The sequence below is a fragment of the Pristiophorus japonicus genome, chromosome 27 (assembly GCF_044704955.1).
Source record: "Pristiophorus japonicus isolate sPriJap1 chromosome 27, sPriJap1.hap1, whole genome shotgun sequence".
NCBI classification, from domain to species: Eukaryota; Metazoa; Chordata; class Chondrichthyes; family Pristiophoridae; genus Pristiophorus; species Pristiophorus japonicus.
Genome location: NC_092003.1, coordinates 14315549 through 14339366, shown reverse-complemented (window position 1 = coordinate 14339366; position 23818 = coordinate 14315549). Strand labels below are relative to the sequence as shown.

At 48.1% G+C, this 23818-nt stretch overlaps 1 protein-coding gene across 9 annotated transcripts in view; it reads left to right on the top strand.

Annotated features, from left to right (window-relative positions):
- The window catches only part of LOC139239492 (EH domain-binding protein 1-like), a 142677-nt gene that overhangs the window by 76241 nt on the left and 42618 nt on the right, over positions 1 to 23818 (top strand). For 7 of the 9 annotated variants that reach the window (XM_070868280.1, XM_070868277.1, XM_070868275.1 and 4 more), the window contains one exon: positions 1257 to 1342. The exons of the other annotated variants lie outside the window; for them this stretch is intronic. In XM_070868280.1, coding sequence (XP_070724381.1) covers positions 1257 to 1342 — 86 coding nt within the window. The remainder of the gene's footprint in view (positions 1 to 1256; positions 1343 to 23818) is intronic. 9 annotated transcript variants of the gene reach the window in all.

The following is a 23818-nucleotide window of genomic DNA, read 5'->3' as shown; positions in this document are numbered from 1 at the left end:
ACAGCAAGGATAGAGGCCATTCGGCCCATCGTGCCTGTGCCGGCTCTCTGCAAGATCTATCGAATCAGTCCCACTCCCCCCTGCTCTCTCCCCATAGCCCCTGCATTTTTCCACTTTTCAAGTATTTATCCAATTCCCTTGTGAAAGTTACTATTGAATCTGCTCCCACCGCCCTTTCAGGCAGCGCGTTCCAGATCACAGCAACTCGCTGCGTAAAAACATTCTCCTCATCGCCCCCTCTGGTTCCATCGCCGATTACCTTACCTTACATCTATCCCCTCCTGCCACTGGATACAGTTTCTCCCGATCAACTCTATCAAAACCCCTTTATAATCTCTTAACCTTCTCTGCTCCAAGAAGAACAACCCCGGCTTCTCCAGTCTCTCCACGTAACTGCAGTCCCTCATCCCTCGAGCCATTCGAGTAAATCACCACTGCAACATCTCCAAGGCCTTGACATTCTTCCTAAAGTGTGGTGCCCAGCATTGGACACAATACTCCAGCTGGGACCTAACCTGTGATTTATAAAGGTTTAGTGTAACGTCCTTGCTTTTGTACTCTATGCCTCTATTACTAAAGCCAAGGATCCTGTATATCTTTTCAACAGCCTTCTCAACTTGACCTGCCACCTTCAAAGATTTGTGTATCACATAGTAATATATACGGCACAGAAACAGGCCATTGGACCCAACCAGTCCATGCCGGGGTTTATGCTCCACTCGAGCCTTCTCCCGTCTTTCCTCATCTAAATCTATCAGTATAACCCTCTATTCCCTCCTCCCTCATATGCTTGTCCAGCCTCCCCTTAAATGCATCGATACTATTCGCCTCAACCCCTCCCTGTGGCAGCGAGTTCCACATTCTCACCTCTCTCTGGGTAAAGAAGTTCCTCCTGAATTCCCCATTGGATTTATCAGTGACTATCTTATATTGATGGCCTCTAATTCTGGTCTCGCCCATCAGTGGAAACATCTTCTCTACGACTATCCTATCGAACCCCCTCATAATCTTAAAGACCTCCATCAGGTCGCCCCTCAGCCTTGTCTTTTCCAGAGCAAAGAGCCCCAGCAATTCAGTAATTCCTGATCGGTATAACCTCTCAGTTCTGTTATCAGTCGAGTAAATCTTCTTCGCAACTTCTCCAGTGCCTCGATATCCTTTCTGTAATATGAATACCAGAAGTCAACGAATTCCCCGCTCAGGGGCAACAGCAGTCACCAGTTCTGCCTTAACTTTTTTCCCCCGCTGATCCACAGAGATGAAAAGGCAGATGTCGCTGCAGGAGCAAAGGACTTGGGAGAAGGAGAATGTCCCGGACATCAAGGCCGAGGACGACGCTCCGGTACGTACTGCCACCGCCCCCCCCCCCCCCATCCCGAGGCTTGCTCCCTCTCCGATCCAGGAGGTGCTGACCCCCTTCCCGGGGTCGCTCCCCCTCAGTCGCCATTCTTCACCCCACCGGCTGAGACAGCAAACATCCAACGGACATTCCACTACAAGGGCCATCACAGTCGAGCTTGCCTCTCTTGTGCAGCAGCGTGCGTGCAGGTTTCAGCAGCAGGGGGCAATTAGTGAGCAGGAGAAGGAGACTGAGGCTGTGTCCTTCCAAACTTGGGGCTGTGCTGGTTAACACTGGGGCACAGTACTGGTGGGTACAGGTCTGTCACTGTATAACACTGGGGTACAGTACTGGTGGGTACAGGTCTGTCACTGTATAATAACTTCATGGTGGGGCGGACAATAATCAAGGGAATAATGGAGGCATGTGAAAAAGGAATGGCAGTAATCATGGGGAATTTTAACCTACATATCGATTGGTCAAATCAAATCGCATGGGGTAGCCTTGAGGAGGAATTCATAGAATGCATACGGATTGTTTCTTAGAACAGTATGTTACAGAACCTACAAGGGAACAAGCTATCTTAGATCTGGTCCTGTGTAATGAGACAGGAATAATAAACGATCTCCCAGCAAAAGATCTTCTCGGAATGAGTGATCACAGTACGGTTGTAATTTGTAATACAGATTGAGGGTGAGGAAGTAGTGTCTCAAACGAGCGTACTATGCTTAAACAAAGAGGACGACAGTGGGATGAGGGCAGAGTTGGCTTAAGTAGACTGGGAACACAGACTAAACGGTGGCACAATTGAGGAACAGTGGAGGACTTTTAAGGAGCTCTTTCACAGTGCTCAACAAAAATATATTCCAGTGAAAAAGAAGGGCGGCAAGAGAAGGATAACCAGCCGTGGATAACCAAGGAAATAAAGGAGAGTATCAAATTAAAAACCAATGCGTATCAGGTGGCCAAGGTTAGTGAGAAACTAGAAGATTGGGAAAATTTTAAACAACAGCAAAGAATGACTCAGAAAGCAATAAAGAAAGGAAAGATAGATTACGAAAGTAAACTTGCGCAAAACATAAAAACGGATAGTAAAAGATTTTACCGATATATAAAATGGAAAAGAGTGACGAAAGTAAATGTTGGTCCCTTAGAAGATGAGAAGGGGGATTTAATAATGGGAAATGTGGAAATGGCTGAGACCTTAAACAATTATTTTGCTTCGGTCTTCACAGTGGAAGACACAAAAACCATGCCAAAAATTGCTGGTCACGGGAATGTGGGAAGGGAGGACCTTGAGATGATCACTATCACTCAGGGGGGTAATACTGGACAGGCTAATGGGACTCAAGGTAGACAAGTCCCCTGGTCCTGATGAAATGCATCCCAGGGTATTAAAAGAGTTGGCGGAAATTACAGCACATGCATTCCTTATAATCTACCAAAATTCTCTGGACTCTGGGAGATACCATCAGATTGGAAAGCAGCTAATGTAATGCCTCTGTTTAAAAGAGGGGGCAGACAAAAGGCAGGTAACTATAGGCCGGTTAGTTTAACATCTGTAGTGGGGAAAATGCTTGAAGCTATCATCAAGGAAGAAATAGCGGGACATCTAGATAGGAATAGTGCAATCAAGCAGATGCAACATGAATGCATGAAGGGGAAATCATGTTCAACTAATTAACTGGAATTCTTTGAGGATATAACGAGCATGGTGGATAGAGGTGTACCGATGGATGTGGTTTCCAAAAGGCATTCGATAAGGTGCCACACAAAAGGTTACTGCAGAAGATAAAGGTACGCGGAGTCAGAGGAAATATATTAGCATGGATCGAGAATTGGCTGGCGAACAGAAAGCAGAAAGTCAGGATAAATTGGTCCTTTTCGGGTTGGAAATCGGTGGTTAGTGGTGTGCCACAGGGATCGGTGCTGGGACCACAACTGTTTACAATATACATAGATGACCTGGAAGAGGGGACAGAGTGTAGTGTAACAAAATTTGCAGCTGACACAAAGATTAGTGGGAAAGTGGGTTGTGTAGAGGACATAGAGAGGCTGCAAAGCGATTTAGATAGGTTAAGCAAATGGGCTAAGGTTTGGCAGATGGAATACAATGTCGGAAAATGTGAGGTCATCCACCTTGGGGGAAAAAAACAGTAAAAGGGAATATTATTTGAATGGGGAGAAATTACAACATGCTGAGGTGCAGAGGGACCTGGGGATCCTTGTGCATGAATCCCAAAAAGTTAGTTTGCAGGTGCAGCAGGTAATCAGGAAGGCGCATGGAATGATGGCCTTCATTGCGAGAGGGATGGAGTACAAAAGCAGGGAGGTCCTGCTGCACCTGTACAGGGTATTGGTGAGGCCGCACCTGGAGTACTGCGTGGAGTTTTGGTCACCTTACTTAAGGAAGGATATACTAGCTTTGGAGGGGTACAGAGACGATTCACTAGGCTGATTCCAGAGATGAGGGGATTACCTTATGATGATAGATTGAGTAGACTGGGTCTTTATTCGTTGGAGTTCAGAAGGATGAGGGGTGATCTTATAGAAACATTTAAAATAATGAAAGGGATAGACAAGATAGAGGCAGAGAGGTTGTTTCCACTGGTCGGGGTGACTAGAACTAGGGGGCACAGCCTCAAAATACGGGGGAGCCAATTTAAAACCGAGTTTAGAAGGAATTTCTTCACCCAGAGGGTTGTGAATCTGTGGAATTCTCTGCCCAAGGAAGCAGTTGAGGCTGGCTCATTGAATGTATTCAAATCACAGATAGATAGATTTTTAACCAATAAGGGAATTAAGGGTAATGGGGAGCGGGCGGGTAAGTGGAGCTGAGTCCAAGACCAGATCAGCCATGATCTTGTTGAATGGCGGAGCAGGCTCGAGGGGCTAGATGGCCTACTCCTGTTCCTAATTCTTATGTTCTCATGTTCTTATGTGCAGGTCTGCCACTATATAACCCTGGGGTACAGTACTGGTGGGTACAGGTCTGTCACTGTATAACACTGGGGTACAGTACTGGAGGGTATAGGTCGGTCACTGTCTAACACTGGGGTACAGTACTGGTGGGTACAGGTCAGTCCCTAATACTGGGGTACAGTACTGGTGGATGCAGGACTGTCACTGTATAACATTGGGGTACTGTACTGGTGGGTACAGGTTTGTCACTGTGTAACACTGGGGTACGGTACTGGTGTGGACAGGTCTGTCACTGTATAACACTGGGGTACAGTACTGCTGGGTACAAGTCTGTCGCTGTATAACACGGGTACAGTACTGGTGGGTACAGGTCTGTCACTGTATAACACTGGGGTACAGTACTGGTGGGTACAGGTCTGTCATTGTATAACCCTGGGGTACAGTACTGGTGGGTACAGGTCTGTCACTGTATAACAGTGAGATACAGTACTGGTGTGGACAGGTCTGTCTCTGTATAATATGGTTGTACAGTATTGGTGGGTACAGGTCTGTCACGTTAACACTGGGGTACAGTACTTGTGGGTACAGGTCTGTCACTGTATAACATCGGGATACAGTACTGATGGGTACACGTCTGTCATTGTATAACCCTGGGGTACAGCACTGGTGGGTACAGATCTGTCACTGTATTACACTGGGGTACAGTAATGGTGGGTACAGGGGTGGCATTGTATAACCCTGGGGTACAGTAGTGGTGGGTACAGGTCTGTCACTGTATAACCCTGGTATACAGTACTGGTGGGTACAGATCTCTCACTGTATAACACTGGGGTACCGTACTGGTGGGTACAGGTCCTTCACTGTATAACACTGGGGTACAGTACTGGTGGGTACAGGTCTGTCACTGTATAAACCTGGACTACAGTACTGGTGGGTACAGGTCAGTCCCTAATATTGGGGTACAGTACTGGTGGGTGCAGGTCTGTCATTGTTTAACCCTGTGGTACAGTACTGGTGGGTACAGGTCTGTCTCTGTATAACATGGTTGTACAGATAACACTTGGCTACAGTACTGGTGGGCACAGGTCTGTCACTGTAATATCGGGGTACAGTACTGGTGGGCACAGGTCTGTCACTGTATAACATGGTTGTACAGTATTGGTGGGTACAGGTCTGTCATGTTAACACTGGGGTACAGTACTGCTGGGTACAGGTCTGTCATTGTATAACCCTGGACTACAGTACTAGTGGGTACAGGTCAGTCCCTAATATTGGGTTACAGTACTGGTGGGTGCAGGTCTATGACTGTATAACACTGGGATATAGTACTGGTGGGTACAGGTCTGTCACTGTATAACACGGGTACAGTACTGGTGGGCACAGGTCTGTCACTATAACACTGGGGTACATGACTGGGGGGGTACAGGCCTGTCACTATAAACTGGGGTACAGTACTGATGGGTACAGGTCTGTCATTGTATAACCCTGGGGCACAGTACTGGTGGATATAGGTCTTTCACTAACACTGGGCTACAGTACTGATGGGTAGAGGTCTATCACTGTATAACACTGGGGTACGGTACTGGTGTGGACAGGTCTGTCACTGTATAACACTGGGATACAGTACTGGTGGGTACAGGTCTGTCGCTGTATAAACCTGGGGCACAGTACTGGTGGGTACAGGTCTGTCACTGTATAAACCTGGACTACAGTACTGTTGGGTACAGGTCAGTCCATAATTTTGAGCTACAGTACTGGTGGGTGCAGGTCAGTCACTGTATAACACTGGGGAACAGTACTGGTGAGTACAGGTCTGTCACTGTATAACACTGGGATACAGTACTGGTGGGCACAGGTCTGTCACTGTATAACATTGCGGTACAGTACTGGTGGGTACAGGTCTGTCACTGTATAACATTGCGGTACAGTACTGGTGGGTACAGATCTGTCACTGTATAACATTGCGGTACAGTACTGGTGGGTACAGGTCTGTCACTGTATAACATTGCGGTACAGTACTGGTGGGCACAGGTCTGTCACTGTATAACACTGGGGTACAGTACTGGTGTAGACAGGTTTGTCACTATATAACGCTGGGTTACAGTATTGCTGAGGACAGGTCTGATACTGTATAACATCGGGGTACAGTAGAGGTGGGTACAGGCCTGTCACTGTATAACAGTGGGGTACAGTATTGGTGGGTACAGGTCTGTCATTGTTTAACCCTGTGGTACGGTACTGGTGGGTACAGGTTTGTCACTGTATAACATTGGGATACAGTACTGGTGGGTACAGGTCTCACTGTATAACACTGGGGTACGGTATTGCTGTGGACAGGTCTGTCACTGTGTAACACTGGGGTACAGTACTGTGTAGGTACAGGTCTGTCACTGTATAAACTGGGGTACAGTACTGGTGGGTACAGGTCTGTCACTGTACAACAGTGGGGTACATGACTGGCGGGGTACAGGTCTGTCACGATACAACACGGGTACAGTACTGGTGGGTACAGGTCTGTCTCTGTATAATATGGTTGTGCAGTATTGGTGGGTACAGGTCTGTCACGTTAACACTGGGGTACAGTACTTGTGGGTACAGGTCTGTTACTGTATAACATCGGGATACAGTACTGATGGGTACACATCTGTCATTGTATAACCCTGGGGTACAGCACTGGTGGGTACAGATCTGTCACTGTATTACACTGGGGTACAGTAATGGTGGGTACAGGGGTGGCATTGTATAACCCTGGGGTACAGTAGTGGTGGGTACAGGTCTGTCACTGTATAACCCTGGTGTACAGTACTGGTGGGTACAGATCTCATTGTATAACACTAGGGTACAGTACTGGTGGGTACAGGTCAGTCCCTAATATTGGGGTACAGTACTGGTGGGTGCAGGTCTGTCACTGTGTAACACTGGGGTACAGTACTGGTGGGTAAAGGTCTGTCACTGTATAACACTGGGGTACAGTACAGGTGGGTACAGATCTGTCACTGTATAACACAGGTGTACACGACTGGGGCGTACAGGTCTGTCACTGCATAAATTGGGTTACAGTATTGGTGGGTACAGGTCTGTCATTGTTTAACCCTGTGGTACAGTACAGGTGGGTACAGGTCTGTCACTGTATAACATTGCGGTACAGTACTGGTGGGCACAGGTCTGTCACTGTAATATCGGGTTACAGTACTGGTGGGGTCAAGTCTGTCACTGTATAACATGGTTGTACAGTATTGGTGGGTACAGGTCTGTCATGTTAACACTGGGGTACAGTACTTGTGGGTACAAGTCTGTCACTGTATAACATTGGGATACAGTACTGGTGGGTACGGGTCTGTCATTGTATAACACTGGGGTACAGTACTGGTGGGTAAAGGTCTGTCACTGTATAACACGGGCACAGTACTGGTAGGTACAGGTCTGTCACTGTATAACACTGGGATACAGTACTGATGGGCACACGTCAGTCATTGTATAACCCTGGGGGACAGTACTGTGGGGACAGGTCTGTCACTGTAACATTGGGGTACAGTACTGGTGGGTACAGGTCTTTCACTGTATAACACTGGGGTACGGTACTGGTGGGTTCAGGTCTGTCACTGTATAAACCTGGACTACAGTACCGGTGGGTACAGGTCAGTCCCTAATATTGGGGTACAGTACTGGTGAGTGCAGATCTGTCACTGTATAAACTGGGGTACAGTACTGGTGGGCACAGATTTGTCACTAACATCGGTGTGCAGTACTGGTGGGTACAGGTCTGTCACTGTATAACACTGTGGTACAGTACTGGTGGATACAGGTCTGTCACTGTATAACACGGGTACAGTACTGGTGGGTACAGGTCAGTCCCAAGTCCTGGGGTACAGTACTGGTGGGTACAGGTCTGTCACTGTATAACATTGGAATACAGGACTGATGGGCACACGTCAGTCATTGTATAACCCTGGGGACAGTACTGTGGGGACAGGTCTGTCACTATGTAACACTGGGGTACGGTACTGGTGCGTTCAGGTCTGTCACTGTATAAACCTGGACTACAGTACTGGTGGGTACAGGTCAGTCCCTAATATTGGGGTACAGTACTGGTGAGTGCAGATCTGTCACTGTATAAACTGGGGTACAGTACTGGTGGGCACAGATTTGTCACTGTATAACACTGGGGTACAGTACTGGTGGGTACAGGTCTGTCATTGTATAACCCTGGGGTACAGTACTGGTGGGTACAGGTCTGTCACTGTATAAACCTGGTCTACAGTACTGGTGGGTACAGGCCAGTCCATAATATTGAGGTACAGTACTGGTGGGTACAGGTCTGTCACTGTATAACACTGGGATACAGTACTGGTGGGCACAGGTCTGTCACTGTATAACATTGCGGTACAGTACTGGTGGGTACAGGTCTGTCACTGTATAACATTGCGGTACAGTACTGGTGGGTACAGATCTGTCACTGTATAACATTGCGGTACAGTACTGGTGGGTACAGGTCTGTCACTGTATAACATTGCGGTACAGTACTGGTGGGCACAGGTCTGTCACTGTATAACACTGGGGTACAGTACTGGTGTAGACAGGTTTGTCACTATATAACGCTGGGTTACAGTATTGCTGAGGACAGGTCTGATACTGTATAACATCGGGGTACAGTAGAGGTGGGTACAGGCCTGTCACTGTATAACAGTGGGGTACAGTATTGGTGGGTACAGGTCTGTCATTGTTTAACCCTGTGGTACGGTACTGGTGGGTACAGGTTTGTCACTGTATAACATTGGGATACAGTACTGGTGGGTACAGGTCTCACTGTATAACACTGGGGTACGGTATTGCTGTGGACAGGTCTGTCACTGTGTAACACTGGGGTACAGTACTGTGTAGGTACAGGTCTGTCACTGTATAAACTGGGGTACAGTACTGGTGGGTACAGGTCTGTCACTGTACAACAGTGGGGTACATGACTGGCGGGGTACAGGTCTGTCACGATACAACACGGGTACAGTACTGGTGGGTACAGGTCTGTCTCTGTATAATATGGTTGTGCAGTATTGGTGGGTACAGGTCTGTCACGTTAACACTGGGGTACAGTACTTGTGGGTACAGGTCTGTTACTGTATAACATCGGGATACAGTACTGATGGGTACACATCTGTCATTGTATAACCCTGGGGTACAGCACTGGTGGGTACAGATCTGTCACTGTATTACACTGGGGTACAGTAATGGTGGGTACAGGGGTGGCATTGTATAACCCTGGGGTACAGTAGTGGTGGGTACAGGTCTGTCACTGTATAACCCTGGTGTACAGTACTGGTGGGTACAGATCTCATTGTATAACACTAGGGTACAGTACTGGTGGGTACAGGTCAGTCCCTAATATTGGGGTACAGTACTGGTGGGTGCAGGTCTGTCACTGTGTAACACTGGGGTACAGTACTGGTGGGTAAAGGTCTGTCACTGTATAACACTGGGGTACAGTACAGGTGGGTACAGATCTGTCACTGTATAACACAGGTGTACACGACTGGGGGCGTACAGGTCTGTCACTGCATAAATTGGGTTACAGTATTGGTGGGTACAGGTCTGTCATTGTTTAACCCTGTGGTACAGTACAGGTGGGTACAGGTCTGTCACTGTATAACATTGCGGTACAGTACTGGTGGGCACAGGTCTGTCACTGTAATATCGGGTTACAGTACTGGTGGGGTCAAGTCTGTCACTGTATAACATGGTTGTACAGTATTGGTGGGTACAGGTCTGTCATGTTAACACTGGGGTACAGTACTTGTGGGTACAAGTCTGTCACTGTATAACATTGGGATACAGTACTGGTGGGTACGGGTCTGTCATTGTATAACACTGGGGTACAGTACTGGTGGGTAAAGGTCTGTCACTGTATAACACGGGCACAGTACTGGTAGGTACAGGTCTGTCACTGTATAACACTGGGATACAGTACTGATGGGCACACGTCAGTCATTGTATAACCCTGGGGGACAGTACTGTGGGGACAGGTCTGTCACTGTAACATTGGGGTACAGTACTGGTGGGTACAGGTCTTTCACTGTATAACACTGGGGTACGGTACTGGTGGGTTCAGGTCTGTCACTGTATAAACCTGGACTACAGTACCGGTGGGTACAGGTCAGTCCCTAATATTGGGGTACAGTACTGGTGAGTGCAGATCTGTCACTGTATAAACTGGGGTACAGTACTGGTGGGCACAGATTTGTCACTAACATCGGTGTGCAGTACTGGTGGGTACAGGTCTGTCACTGTATAACACTGTGGTACAGTACTGGTGGATACAGGTCTGTCACTGTATAACACGGGTACAGTACTGGTGGGTACAGGTCAGTCCCAAGTCCTGGGGTACAGTACTGGTGGGTACAGGTCTGTCACTGTATAACATTGGAATACAGGACTGATGGGCACACGTCAGTCATTGTATAACCCTGGGGACAGTACTGTGGGGACAGGTCTGTCACTATGTAACACTGGGGTACGGTACTGGTGCGTTCAGGTCTGTCACTGTATAAACCTGGACTACAGTACTGGTGGGTACAGGTCAGTCCCTAATATTGGGGTACAGTACTGGTGAGTGCAGATCTGTCACTGTATAAACTGGGGTACAGTACTGGTGGGCACAGATTTGTCACTGTATAACACTGGGGTACAGTACTGGTGGGTACAGGTCTGTCATTGTATAACCCTGGGGTACAGTACTGGTGGGTACAGGTCTGTCACTGTATAAACCTGGTCTACAGTACTGGTGGGTACAGGCCAGTCCATAATATTGAGGTACAGTACTGGTGGGTACAGGTCTGTCACTGTATAACACTGGGGTAGAGTACTGGTGGGCACAGGTCTGTCACTGTATAACATCGGGGTACAGTACTGGTGGGTACAGGTCTGTCACTGTATAACACTGGGGTACAGTACTGGTGGGCACAGGTCTGTCACTGTATAACATCGGGGTACAGTACTGGTGGGAACAGGTCTGTCACTGTATAACATCGGGGTACAGTACTGGTGGGTACAGGTTTGTCATTGTATAACCCTGGGGTACAGTACTGGTGGGTTCAGGTCTGTCACTGTATAAACCTGGACTACAGTACTGGTGGGTACAGGTCAGTCCCTAATATTGGGGTACAGTACTGGTGAGTGCAGATCTGTCACTGTATAAACTGGGGTACAGTACTGGTGGGCACAGATTTGTCACTAACATCGGTGTGCAGTACTGGTGGGTACAGGTCTGTCACTGTATAACACTGTGGTACAGTACTGGTGGATACAGGTCTGTCACTGTATAACACGGGTACAGTACTGGTGGGTACAGGTCAGTCCCAAGTCCTGTGGTACAGTACTGGTGGGTACAGGTCTGTCACTGTATAACATTGGAATACAGGACTGATGGGCACACGTCAGTCATTGTATAACCCTGGGGACAGTACTGTGGGGACAGGTCTGTCACTATGTAACACTGGGGTACGGTACTGGTGCGTTCAGGTCTGTCACTGTATAAACCTGGACTACAGTACTGGTGGGTACAGGTCAGTCCCTAATATTGGGGTACAGTACTGGTGAGTGCAGATCTGTCACTGTATAAACTGGGGTACAGTACTGGTGGGCACAGATTTGTCACTGTATAACACTGGGGTACAGTACTGGTGGGTACAGGTCTGTCATTGTATAACCCTGGGGTACAGTACTGGTGGGTACAGGTCTGTCACTGTATAAACCTGGTCTACAGTACTGGTGGGTACAGGCCAGTCCATAATATTGAGGTACAGTACTGGTGGGTACAGGTCTGTCACTGTATAACACTGGGGTAGAGTACTGGTGGGCACAGGTCTGTCACTGTATAACATCGGGGTACAGTACTGGTGGGTACAGGTCTGTCACTGTATAACACTAAGGTACAGTACTGATGGGCACAGGTCTGTCACTGTATAACATCGGGGTACAGTACTGGTGGGAACAGGTCTGTCACTGTATAACATCGGGGTACAGTACTGGTGGGTACAGGTTTGTCATTGTATAACCCTGGGGTACAGTACTGGTGGGTACAGGTCTGTCACTGTATAAACCTGGTCTACAGTACTGGTGGGTACAGGCCAGTCCATAATATTGAGGTACAGTACTGGTGGGTACAGGTCTGTCACTGTATAACACTGGGGTAGAGTACTGGTGGGTACAGGTCTGTCACTGTATAACACTGTGGTACAGTACTGATGGGTACAATTCTGTCAATGTATAACACTGGGGTACAGTACTGGTGGATACAGGTCTGTCACTGTATAACACGGGTACAGTACTGGTGGGTACAGGTCAGTCCCAAATCCTGGGGTACAGTACTGGTGGGTACAGGTCTGTCACTGTAACATCGGGGTACAGTACTGGTGGGTACAGGTCTGTCACTATTACATTGCAGTACAGTACTGGTGGGCACAGGTCTGTCACTGTAACATCGGGGTACAGTACTGGTGGGTACAGGTCTGTCACTGTATAACAGTGGGGTACAGTACTGGTGTGGACCGGTCTGTCTCTGTATAATATGGTTGTACAGTATTGGTGGGTACAGGTCTGTCACGTTAACACTGGGATACAGTACTTGTGGGTACAGGTCTGTCACTGTATAACATCGAGATACAATACTGATGGGTACACATCTGTCATTGTATAACCCTGGGGTACAGCACTGGTGGGTACAGATCTGTCACTGTATTACACTGGGGTACAGTAATGGTGGGTACAGGGGTGTCATTGTATAACCCTGGGGTACAGTACTGGTGGGTACAGGTCTGTCACTGTATAAACCTGGACTACAGTACTGGTGGGTACAAGTCAGTCCCTAATATTGGGGTACAGTACTGGTGGGTGCAGGTCTGTCACTGTCTAACACTGGGGTACAGTACTGGTGGGTAAAGGTCTGTCACTGTATAACACTGGGGTACAGTACAGGTGGGTACAGTTCTGTCACTGTATAACACAGGTGTACACGACTGGGGGCGTACAGGTCTGTCACTGTATAAATTGGGTTACAGTATTGGTGGGTACAGGTCTGTCATTGTTTAACCCTGTGGTACAGTACTGGTGGGTACAGGTCTGTCTCTGTATAACATGGTTGTACAGATAACACTTGGCTACAGTACTGGTGGGCACAGGTCTGTCACTGTAATATCGGGGTACAGTACTGGTGGGTACAGGTCTGTCATTGTATAACCCTGGGGTACAGTACTGGTGGGTACAGATCTGTCACTGTATAACCCTGGGGTACAGGACTGGTGGGTACAGGTCTGTCACTGTATAACATTACGGTACAGTACTGGTGGGCACAGGTCTGTCACTGTAATATCGGGGTACAGTACTGGTGGGGTCAAGTCTGTCACTGTATAACATGGTTGTACAGTATTGGTGGGTACAGGTCTGTCATGTTAACACTGGGGTACAGTACTTGTGGGTACAGGTCTGTCACTGTATAACATTGGGATACAGTACTGGTGGGTGCAGGTCTGTCACTGTATTACACTGGGATACAGTACTGATGGGTACACATTAGTCATTGTATAACCCTGCGGTACAGTACTGGTGGGGACAGGTCTGTCACTGTATAACACTGGGATACAGTACTGATGGGCACACGACAGTCATTGTATAACCCTGGGGGACAGTACTGTGGGGACAGGTCTGTCACTGTGTAACATTGGGGTACGGTACTGGTGGGTACAGGTCTTTCACTGTATAAACCTGGACTACAGTACTGGTGGGTACAGGTCAATCCCTAATATTGGGGTTACAGTACTGGTGAGTGCAGATCTGTCACTGTATAAACTGGGGTACAGTACTGGTGGGCACAGATTTGTCACCAACATCGGGGTACAGTACTGGTGGGTACAGGTCTTTCACTGTATAACACTGGGGTACGGTACTCATCTGGACAGGTTTGTCACTGTATAACACTGGGGTATAGTACTGGTGGGTACAGGTCTGTCGCTGTATAACACAGGTACAGTACTGGTGGGTACAGGTCTGTCACTGTATAAACCTGGACTACAGTACTGGTGGGTACAGGTCAGTCCATAATATTGAGCGACAGTACTGGTGGGTGCAGGTCTGTCACTAATATCGGGGTACAGTACTGGTGGGTACAGGTCTGTCACTGTATAACACTGGGGTACATGACTAGGGGCGTAAAGGTCTGTCACTGTATAAATTGGGGTACAGTATTGGTGGGTACAGGTCTGTCATTGTTTAACCCTGTGGTACAGTACTGGTGGGTACAGGTCTGTCTCTCTATAACATGATTGTACAGTACTGGTGGGCACAGGTCTGTCACTAACATCGGGGTACAGTACTGGTGGGTACAGGTCTGTCACTGTATAACACTGTGGTACAGTACTGGTGGGTACAGGTCTGTCTCTGTATAACATGATTGTACAGTATTGGTGGGTACAGGTCTGTCACTTTATAACACTGGGGTACAGTACTGGTGGGCACAGGTCTGTCGCTGTATAACATCGGGGTACAGTACTGGTGGGTACAGGTTTGTCATTGTATAACACTGGGGTACAGTACTGGTGGGTTCAGGTCTGTCACTGTATAAACCTGGACTACAGTACTGGTGGGTACAGGTCAGTCCCTAATTTTGGGGTACAGTACTGGTGGGTGAAGGTCTGTCACTGTATAACACTGGTGTACATTACTGTTGGGCACAGATTTGTCACTAACATCGGGGTACAGTACTGGTGGGTACAGTTCTGTCAATGTATAACACTGGGGTATAGTACTGGTGGATACAGGTCTGTCACTGTATAACACGGGTACAGTACTGGTGAGTACAGGTCAGTCCCAAATCCTGGGGTACATACTGGTGGGTACAGGTCTGTCACTGTATAACATTGGAATACAGTACTGGTGGGAATGGGTCTGTCACTGTATTACACTTGTGTACAAAACAGCTGGGCACATGTCTGTCGCTGTATAACACTGGGATACAGTACTGGTGGGTACAGGTCTGTCACTGTATAACACTGGGGTACAGTTCTGGTGGGTACAGGTCTGTCATTGTATAACCCTGGGGTACAGTACTGGTGGGTCCATGTCTGTCACTGTATAAACCTGGACTACAGTACTGGTGGGTACACATTAGTCATTGTATAACCCTGCGGTACAGTACTGGTGGGGACAGGTCTGTCACTGTGTAACACTGGGGTACAGTGCTGGTGGGTACAGGTCTGTCACTGTAATATCGGGGTACAGTACTGGTGGGTACAGGTCTGTCACTGTATAACACTGAGGTACAGTACTGGTGGGTGCAGGTCTGTCACTGTATAAACTGGGGTACAGTACTGGTGGGCACAGATTTGTCACTAATATCGGGGTGCAGTACTGGTGGGTACAGGTCTGTCACTGTATAACTGGGGTACAGTACTGATGGGTACAGTTCTGTCAATGTATAACACGGGTACAGTACTGGTGGGTACAGGTCAGTCTCAAATCCTGGGGTACAGTACTGGTGGGTACAGGTCTGTCGCTGTATAACACTGGGATACAGTACTGGTGGGTACAGGTCTGTCATTGTATAACCCTGGGGTACAGTACTGGTGGGTCCATGTCTGTCACTGTATAAACCTGGACTACAGTACTGGTGGGTACAGGTCATCCCTAATATTGGGGTACAGTACTGGTGGGTACAGGTCTGTCACTGTACAACACTGGGGTACAATACTGGTGGGCACAGGTCTGTCACTGTATAACACTGGGGTACAGTACTGGTGGGGACAGGTTTGTCATTGTTTAACCCTGTGGTACAGTACTGGTGGGTACAGGTCTGTCTCTGTATAACATGGTTATACATTATTGGTGGGTACAGGTCTGTCACGTTAACACTGGGGTACAGTACTTGTGGGTACAGGTCTGTCACTGTATAACATTGGGATACACTACTGCTGGGCACAGGCCTGTTGCTGTATAACACGGGCACAGTACTGGTGGGTGAAGGTCTGTCACTGTATAACACTGGGATACAGTACTGATGGGTACACATTAGTCATTGTATAACCCTGCGGTACAGTACTGGTGGGGACAGGTCTGTCAGTGTGTAACACTGGGGTACGGTGCTGGTGGGTACAGGTCTGTCACTGTATAACACTGGGGTACAGTACTGGTGGGTACAGGTCAGCCCATAATATTGAGGTACAGTACTGGTGGGTGCAGGTCTGTCACTTTAATATCGGGGTACAGTACTGGTGGGTACAGGTCTGTCAATATAACACTGGGGTACAATACTGGTGTGGACAGGTCTGTCACTGTATAACGCTGGGTTACAGTACTGGTGGGGTCAAGTCTGTCACTGTATAACATGGTTGTACAGTATTGGTGGGTACAGGTCTGTCATGTTAACACTGGGGCACAGTAATTGTGGGTACAGGTCTGTCACTGTATAACATTGGGATACAGTACTGATGAGTACACATTTGTCATTGTATAACCCTGCGGTACAGTACTGGTGGGGACAGGTCTGTCACTGTGTAACACTGGGGTACAGTACTGGTGGGTACAGGTCTGTCGCTGTATAACACGGGTACAGTACTGGTGGGTATGGGTCTGTCACTGTGCAACACTGGGGTACAGTACTGGTGGGTACAGGTCTGTCATTATATAACCCTGGGGTACAGTACTGGTGGGTACAGGTCTGTCACTGTATAAACCTGGCCTACAGTACTGGTGGGTACAGGTCAGTCCATAATATTGAGGTACAATACTGGTGGGTGCAGGTCTGTCACTGTATAACACTGGGGTACAGTACTGGTGGGTACAGGTCTGTCACTGTATAACATCGGGGTACAGTACAGGTGGGTACAGGTCTGTCACTGTTTCACAGTGGAGTACAGTACTGGTGGGTACAGGCCTGTCACTGTATAACAGTGGGGTACAGTATTGGTGGGTACAGGTCTGCCATTGTTTAACCCTGTGGTACAGTACTGGTGGGTACAGGCCTGTCACTGTATAACAGTGGGGTACAGTATTGGTAGGTACTGGTCTGTCATTGTTTAACCCTGTGGTACAGTACTGGTGGGTACAGGTCTGCCTCTGTATAACATGCATGTGCAATATTGGTGGGTACAGGACTGTCACTGTATAACAGTGGGGTAAAGTATTGGTGGGTATAGGTCTGTCATTGTTTAACCCTGTGGTACAGTACTGGTGGGTACAGGTCTGTCTCTGTATAACATGGTTCTACCGTATTGGTGGGTACAGGTCTGTTACGGTAACACTGGGGTACAGTACTTGTGGGTACAGGTCTGTCACTGTATAACACTGTGGTACGGTACTGCTGTGGACAGGTCTGTCACTGTATTACACTGGGGTACAGTATTGTGTACGTACAGGTCTGTCACTGTATAAACTGGGGTACAGTACTGGTGGGTACAGGTCTGTCACTGTACAACAGTGGAGTACATGACTGGCGGGGTACAGGTCTGTCACTGTACAACACTGGGGTACAGTACAGGTGGGTACAGGTCTGTCAATGTGTAACTCTGGGGTACAGTACTGTGTGGGTACATGTCTGTCACTGTATAAACTGGGGTACTGTACTGATGGGTTCAGGTCTGTTACTGTATAACAGTGGGGTACATAACTGCGGGGGTACAGGTCTGTCACTGTACAACACTGGGGTATAGTACTGGTGGGCACAGGTCTGTCACAAACATCGGGGTACAGTACTGGTGTGGACAGGTCTGTCTCTGAATAATATGGTTGTACAGTATTGGTGGGTACAGGTCTGTCACGTGAACACTGGGGTACAGTACTTGTGGGTACAGGTCTGTCACTGTATAACATTGGGATACAGTACTGATGGGTACACATCTGTCATTGTATAACCCTGGGGTACAGCACTGGTGGGTACAGATCTGTCACTGTATTACACTGGGGTACAGTAATGGTGGGTACAGGGGTGTCATTGTATAACCCTGGGGTACAGTAGTGGTGGGTACAGGCCTGTCACTCTATAGCACTGGTATACAGTATTGATGGGTACACGTCTGTCTTTGTATAACCTTGGGGTGCAGTACTGGTGGGTACAGATCTGTCACTATTACTGTATAACATGGTTGTACAGTATTGGTGGGTACAGGTCTGTCACATTAAAACTGGGGTACAGTACTTGTGGGTACAGATCTGTCACTGTATAACATTGGGATACAGTACTGGTGGGTATGGGTCTGTCACTGTATAACACTGGGGTACAGTACTGCTGGGCACAGGCCTGTTGCTGTATAACACGGGCACAGTACTGGTGGGTACAGGTCTGTCACTGTATAACACTGGGATACAGTACTGATGGGTACACATCTGTCATTGTATAACCCTGGGGTACAGCACTGGTGGGTACAGATCTGTCACTGTATTACACTGGGGTACAGTAATGGTGGGTACAGGGGTGTCATTGAATTACCCTGGGGTACAGTAGTGGTGGGTACAGGTCTGTCACTGTATAACCCTGGTGTACAGTACTGGTGGGTACAGATCTCACTGTATTAACACTGGGTTACAGTACTGGTGGGTACAGGTCCGTCACTGTATAACACTGGGATACAGTACTGGTGTGTACAGGTATGTCACTGTATAACACTGTGGTACAGTACTGGTGGGTACAGGTCTGTCTCTGTATAATATGATTGTACAGTACTGGTGGGTACAGGTCTGTCACTGTATAAACCTGGCCTACAGTACTGGTGGGTACAGGTCAGTCCCTAATATTGGGGTACAGTACTGGTGAGTGCAGATCGGTCACTGTATAAACTGGGGTACAGTACTGGTGGGCACAGATTTGTCACTAATATCGGGGTGCAGTACTGGTGGGTACAGGTCTGTCACTGTATAACACTGGGGTACAGTACTGATGGGTACAGTTCTGTCAATGTATAACACTGGGGTACAGTACTGGTGGATACAGGTCTGTCACTGTATAACACGGGTACAGTACTGGTGGGTACAGGTCAGTCTCAAATCCTGGGGTACAGTACTGGTGGGCACAGGTCTGTCACTGTATAACACTGGGATACAGTACTGGTGGGTGCAGGTCTTTCACTGTATAACACTGGGTACAGTACTGGTGGGGACAGGTCTGTCACTGTGTAACACTGGGGTACAGTACTGGTGGGTACAGGTCTTTCACTGTATAACACGGGGTACGGTACTGATGTGGACAGGTTTGTCACTGTATAACACTGGGGTACAGTACTGGTGGGTACAGGTCTGTCGCTGTATAACACGGGTACAGTACTGGTGGGTATGGGTCTGTCACTGTAACACTGGGGTACAGTACTGGTGGGTACAGGTCTGTCATTATATAACCCTGGGGTACAGTACTGGTGGTTACAGGTCTGTCACTGTATAAACCTGGCCTACAGTACTGTTGGGTACAGGTCAGTCCATAATATTGAGGTACAGTACTGGTGGGTGCAGGTCTGTCACTGTATAACACTGGGGTACAGTACTGGTGGGCACAGGTCTGTCACTATATAACGCTGGGTTACAGAACTGGTGGGGACAGGTCTGTCACTGTATAACATCGGGGTACAGTACAGGTGGGTACAGGTCTGTCACTGTTTCACAGTGGAGAACAGTACTGGTGGGTACAGGCCTGTCACTGTATAACAGTGGGGTACAGTATTGGTGGGTACAGGTCTGCCATTGTTTAACCCTGTGGTACAGTACTGGTGGGTACAGGCCTGTCACTGTATAACAGTGGGGTACAGTATCGGTAGGTACAGGTCTGTCATTGTTTAACCCTGTGGTACAGTACTGGTGGGTACAGGTCTGCCTCTGGATAACATGCATGTGCAATATTGGTGGGTACAGGACTGTCACTGTATAACAGTGGGGTACAGTATTGGGGGGTACAGGTCTGTCACTGTATAACACTGTGGTACGGTACTGCTGTGGACAGGTCTGTCACTGTATAACACTGGGGTAGAGTACTGTGTACGTACAGGTCTGTCACTGCATACACTGGGGTACAGTACTGGTGGGTACAGGTCTGTCACTGTACAACAGTGGGGTACATGACTGGCGGGGTACAGGTCTGTCACTGTACAACACTGGGGTACAGTACTGCTGTGGACAGGTCTGTCAATGTGTAACTCTGGGGTACAGTACTGTGTGGGTACATGTCTGTCACTGTATAAACTGGGGTACTGTACTGGTGGGTTCAGGTCTGTCACTGTATAACAGTGGGGTACATAACTGCGGGGGTACAGGTCTGTCACTGTACAACACTGGGGTATAGTAATGGTGGGCACAGGTCTGTCACAAACATCGGGGTACAGTACTGGTGTGGACAGGTCTGTCTCTGAATAATATGGTTGTACAGTATTGGTGGGTACAGGTCTGTCACGTGAACACTGGGGTATAGTACTTGTGGGTACAGGTCTGTCACTGTATAACATTGGGATACAGTACTGATGGGTACACATCTGTCATTGTATAACCCTGGGGTACAGCACTGGTGGGTACAGATCTGTCACTGTATTACACTGGGGTACAGTAATGGTGGGTACAGGGGTGTCATTGTATAACCCTGCGGTACAGTACTGGTGGGGACAGGTCTGTCACTGTAAAACATCGGGGTACAGTACAGGTGGGTACAGGTCTTTCACTGTATAACAGTGGGGTACAGTATTGGTGGGTACAGGTCTCTCACTGTATAACACTGGGGTACGGTATTGCTGTGGACAGGTCTGTCACTGTATAAACTGGGGTACATGACTGGGGGGGGTACAGGTCTGTCACTGTACAACACTGGGGTACATGACAGGTGGGTACAGGTCTGTCACTGTATAACATTGCTGTACAGTACTGGTGGGCACAGGTCTGTCACTGTATAACAGTGGAGTACAGTACTGGTGTGGACAGGTCTGTCTCTGAATAATATGGTTGTACAGTATTGGGTACAGGTCTGTCACATTAACACTGTGGTACAGTACTTGTGAGTACAGGTCTGTCACTATAACATTGGGATACAGTACTGATGGGTACACATCTGTCATTGTATAACACTGGGGTACAGCACTGGTGGGTACAGATCTGTCACTATTACACTGGGGTACAGTAATGGTGGGTACAGGGGTGTTATTGTATAACACTGGGGTACAGTTCTGGTGGGTACAGGTCCGTCACTGTATAACACTGGGGTACAGTACTGGTGTGTACAGGTCTGTCACTGTATAACACTGGGGTACAGTACTGGTGGGTACAGGTCTGTCACTGTATAAACCTGGACTACAGTATTGGTGGGTACAGGTCAGTCCCTAATATTGGGGTACAGTACTGGTGGGTGCAGGTCTGTCACTGTAACACTGGGGTATAGTACTGGTGGATACAGGTCTGTCACTGTAGAACACTGAGGTACAGTACTGGTGGGCACAGGCCTGTCACTGTATAACATTGCAGTACAGTACTGGTGGGCACAGGTCTGTCACTGTAACATCTGGGTACAGTACTGGTGGGTATGGGTCTGTCACTGTATAACACTGGGATACAGTACTGCTGGGCACAGGCCTGTTGCTGTATAACATGGGTACAGTACTGGTGGGTACAGGTCTGTCACTGTATAACACTGGGATACAGTACTGATGGGTATAAGTCAGTAATTGTATAACCCTGAGGTACAGTACTGGTGGGTACAGATCTGTCACTATTACACTGGGGTAAAGTACTGGTGGGTACAGGTCTGTCACTGTAACACTGGGGTACAGTACTGGTGGATATAGGTCTTTCACTAACACTGGGCTATAGTATTGATGGGTCGAGGTCTGTCACTGTATAACACTGGGGTACGGTACTGGTGTGGACAGGTCTGTCACTATAGCACTGGGGTACAGTACTGGTGGGTACAGGTCTGTCGCTGTATAACACGGGTACATTACTGGTGGGTACAGGTCTGTCACTGTATAACACTGGGGTACAGTACTGGTGGGTACAGGTCAGTCCATAATATTGAGGTACAGTACTGGTGGGTGCAGGTCTGTTACTGTATAACACTGGGGTACAGTACTGGTGGGTACAGTTATGTCACTGTATAACACGGGTACAGTACTGGTGGCCACAGGTCTGTCACTATATAATGCTGGGTTACAGTACTGGTGGGGACAGGTCTGTCAGTGTATAACAGTGGGGTACAGTATTGGTGGGTACAGGTCTGCCATTGTTTAACCCTGTGGTACAGTACTGGTGGGTACAGGTCTGTCTCTGTATAACATAGTTGTACAGTATTGGTGGGCACAGGTCTGTCACTGTAATATCGGGGTACAGTACTGGTGGGTACAGGTCTGTCTCTGTATAACATGGTTGTACAGTATTGGTGGGTACAGGTCTGTTACTTTAACACTGGGGTACAGTACTTGTGGGTACAGGTCTGTCACTGTATAACATTGGGATACAGTACTGGTGGGTACAGGACTGTCACTGTACAACACTGGCGTACAGTACTGGTGGGTACAGATCTGTCACTGTATAACACTGGGTATGGTACTGGTGGGTACAGGTCTGTCACTGTATAAACTGGGGTACAGTACTGGTGGGTACAGGTCTGTCACTGTATAACACTGGGTACGGTACTGGTGGGGTCAAGTCTGTCACTGTATAACATGGTTGTACAGTATTGGTGGGTACAGGTCTGTCATGTTAACACTGGGGCACAGTAATTGTGGGTACAGGTCTGTCACTGTATAACATTGGGATACAGTACTGATGAGTACACATTTGTCATTGTATAACCCTGCGGTACAGTACTGGTGGGGACAGGTCTGTCACTGTGTAACACTGGGGTACAGTACTGGTGGGTACAGGTCTGTCGCTGTATAACACGGGTACAGTACTGGTGGGTATGGGTCTGTCACTGTGCAACACTGGGGTACAGTACTGGTGGGTACAGGTCTGTCATTATATAACCCTGGGGTACAGTACTGGTGGGTACAGGTCTGTCACTGTATAAACCTGGCCTACAGTACTGGTGGGTACAGGTCAGTCCATAATATTGAGGTACAATACTGGTGGGTGCAGGTCTGTCACTGTATAACACTGGGGTACAGTACTGGTGGGTACAGGTCTGTCACTGTATAACATCGGGGTACAGTACAGGTGGGTACAGGTCTGTCACTGTTTCACAGTGGAGTACAGTACTGGTGGGTACAGGCCTGTCACTGTATAACAGTGGGGTACAGTATTGGTGGGTACAGGTCTGCCATTGTTTAACCCTGTGGTACAGTACTGGTGGGTACAGGCCTGTCACTGTATAACAGTGGGGTACAGTATTGGTAGGTACTGGTCTGTCATTGTTTAACCCTGTGGTACAGTACTGGTGGGTACAGGTCTGCCTCTGTATAACATGCATGTGCAATATTGGTGGGTACAGGACTGTCACTGTATAACAGTGGGGTACAGTATTGGTGGGTATAGGTCTGTCATTGTTTAACCCTGTGGTACAGTACTGGTGGGTACAGGTCTGTCTCTGTATAACATGGTTCTACCGTATTGGTGGGTACA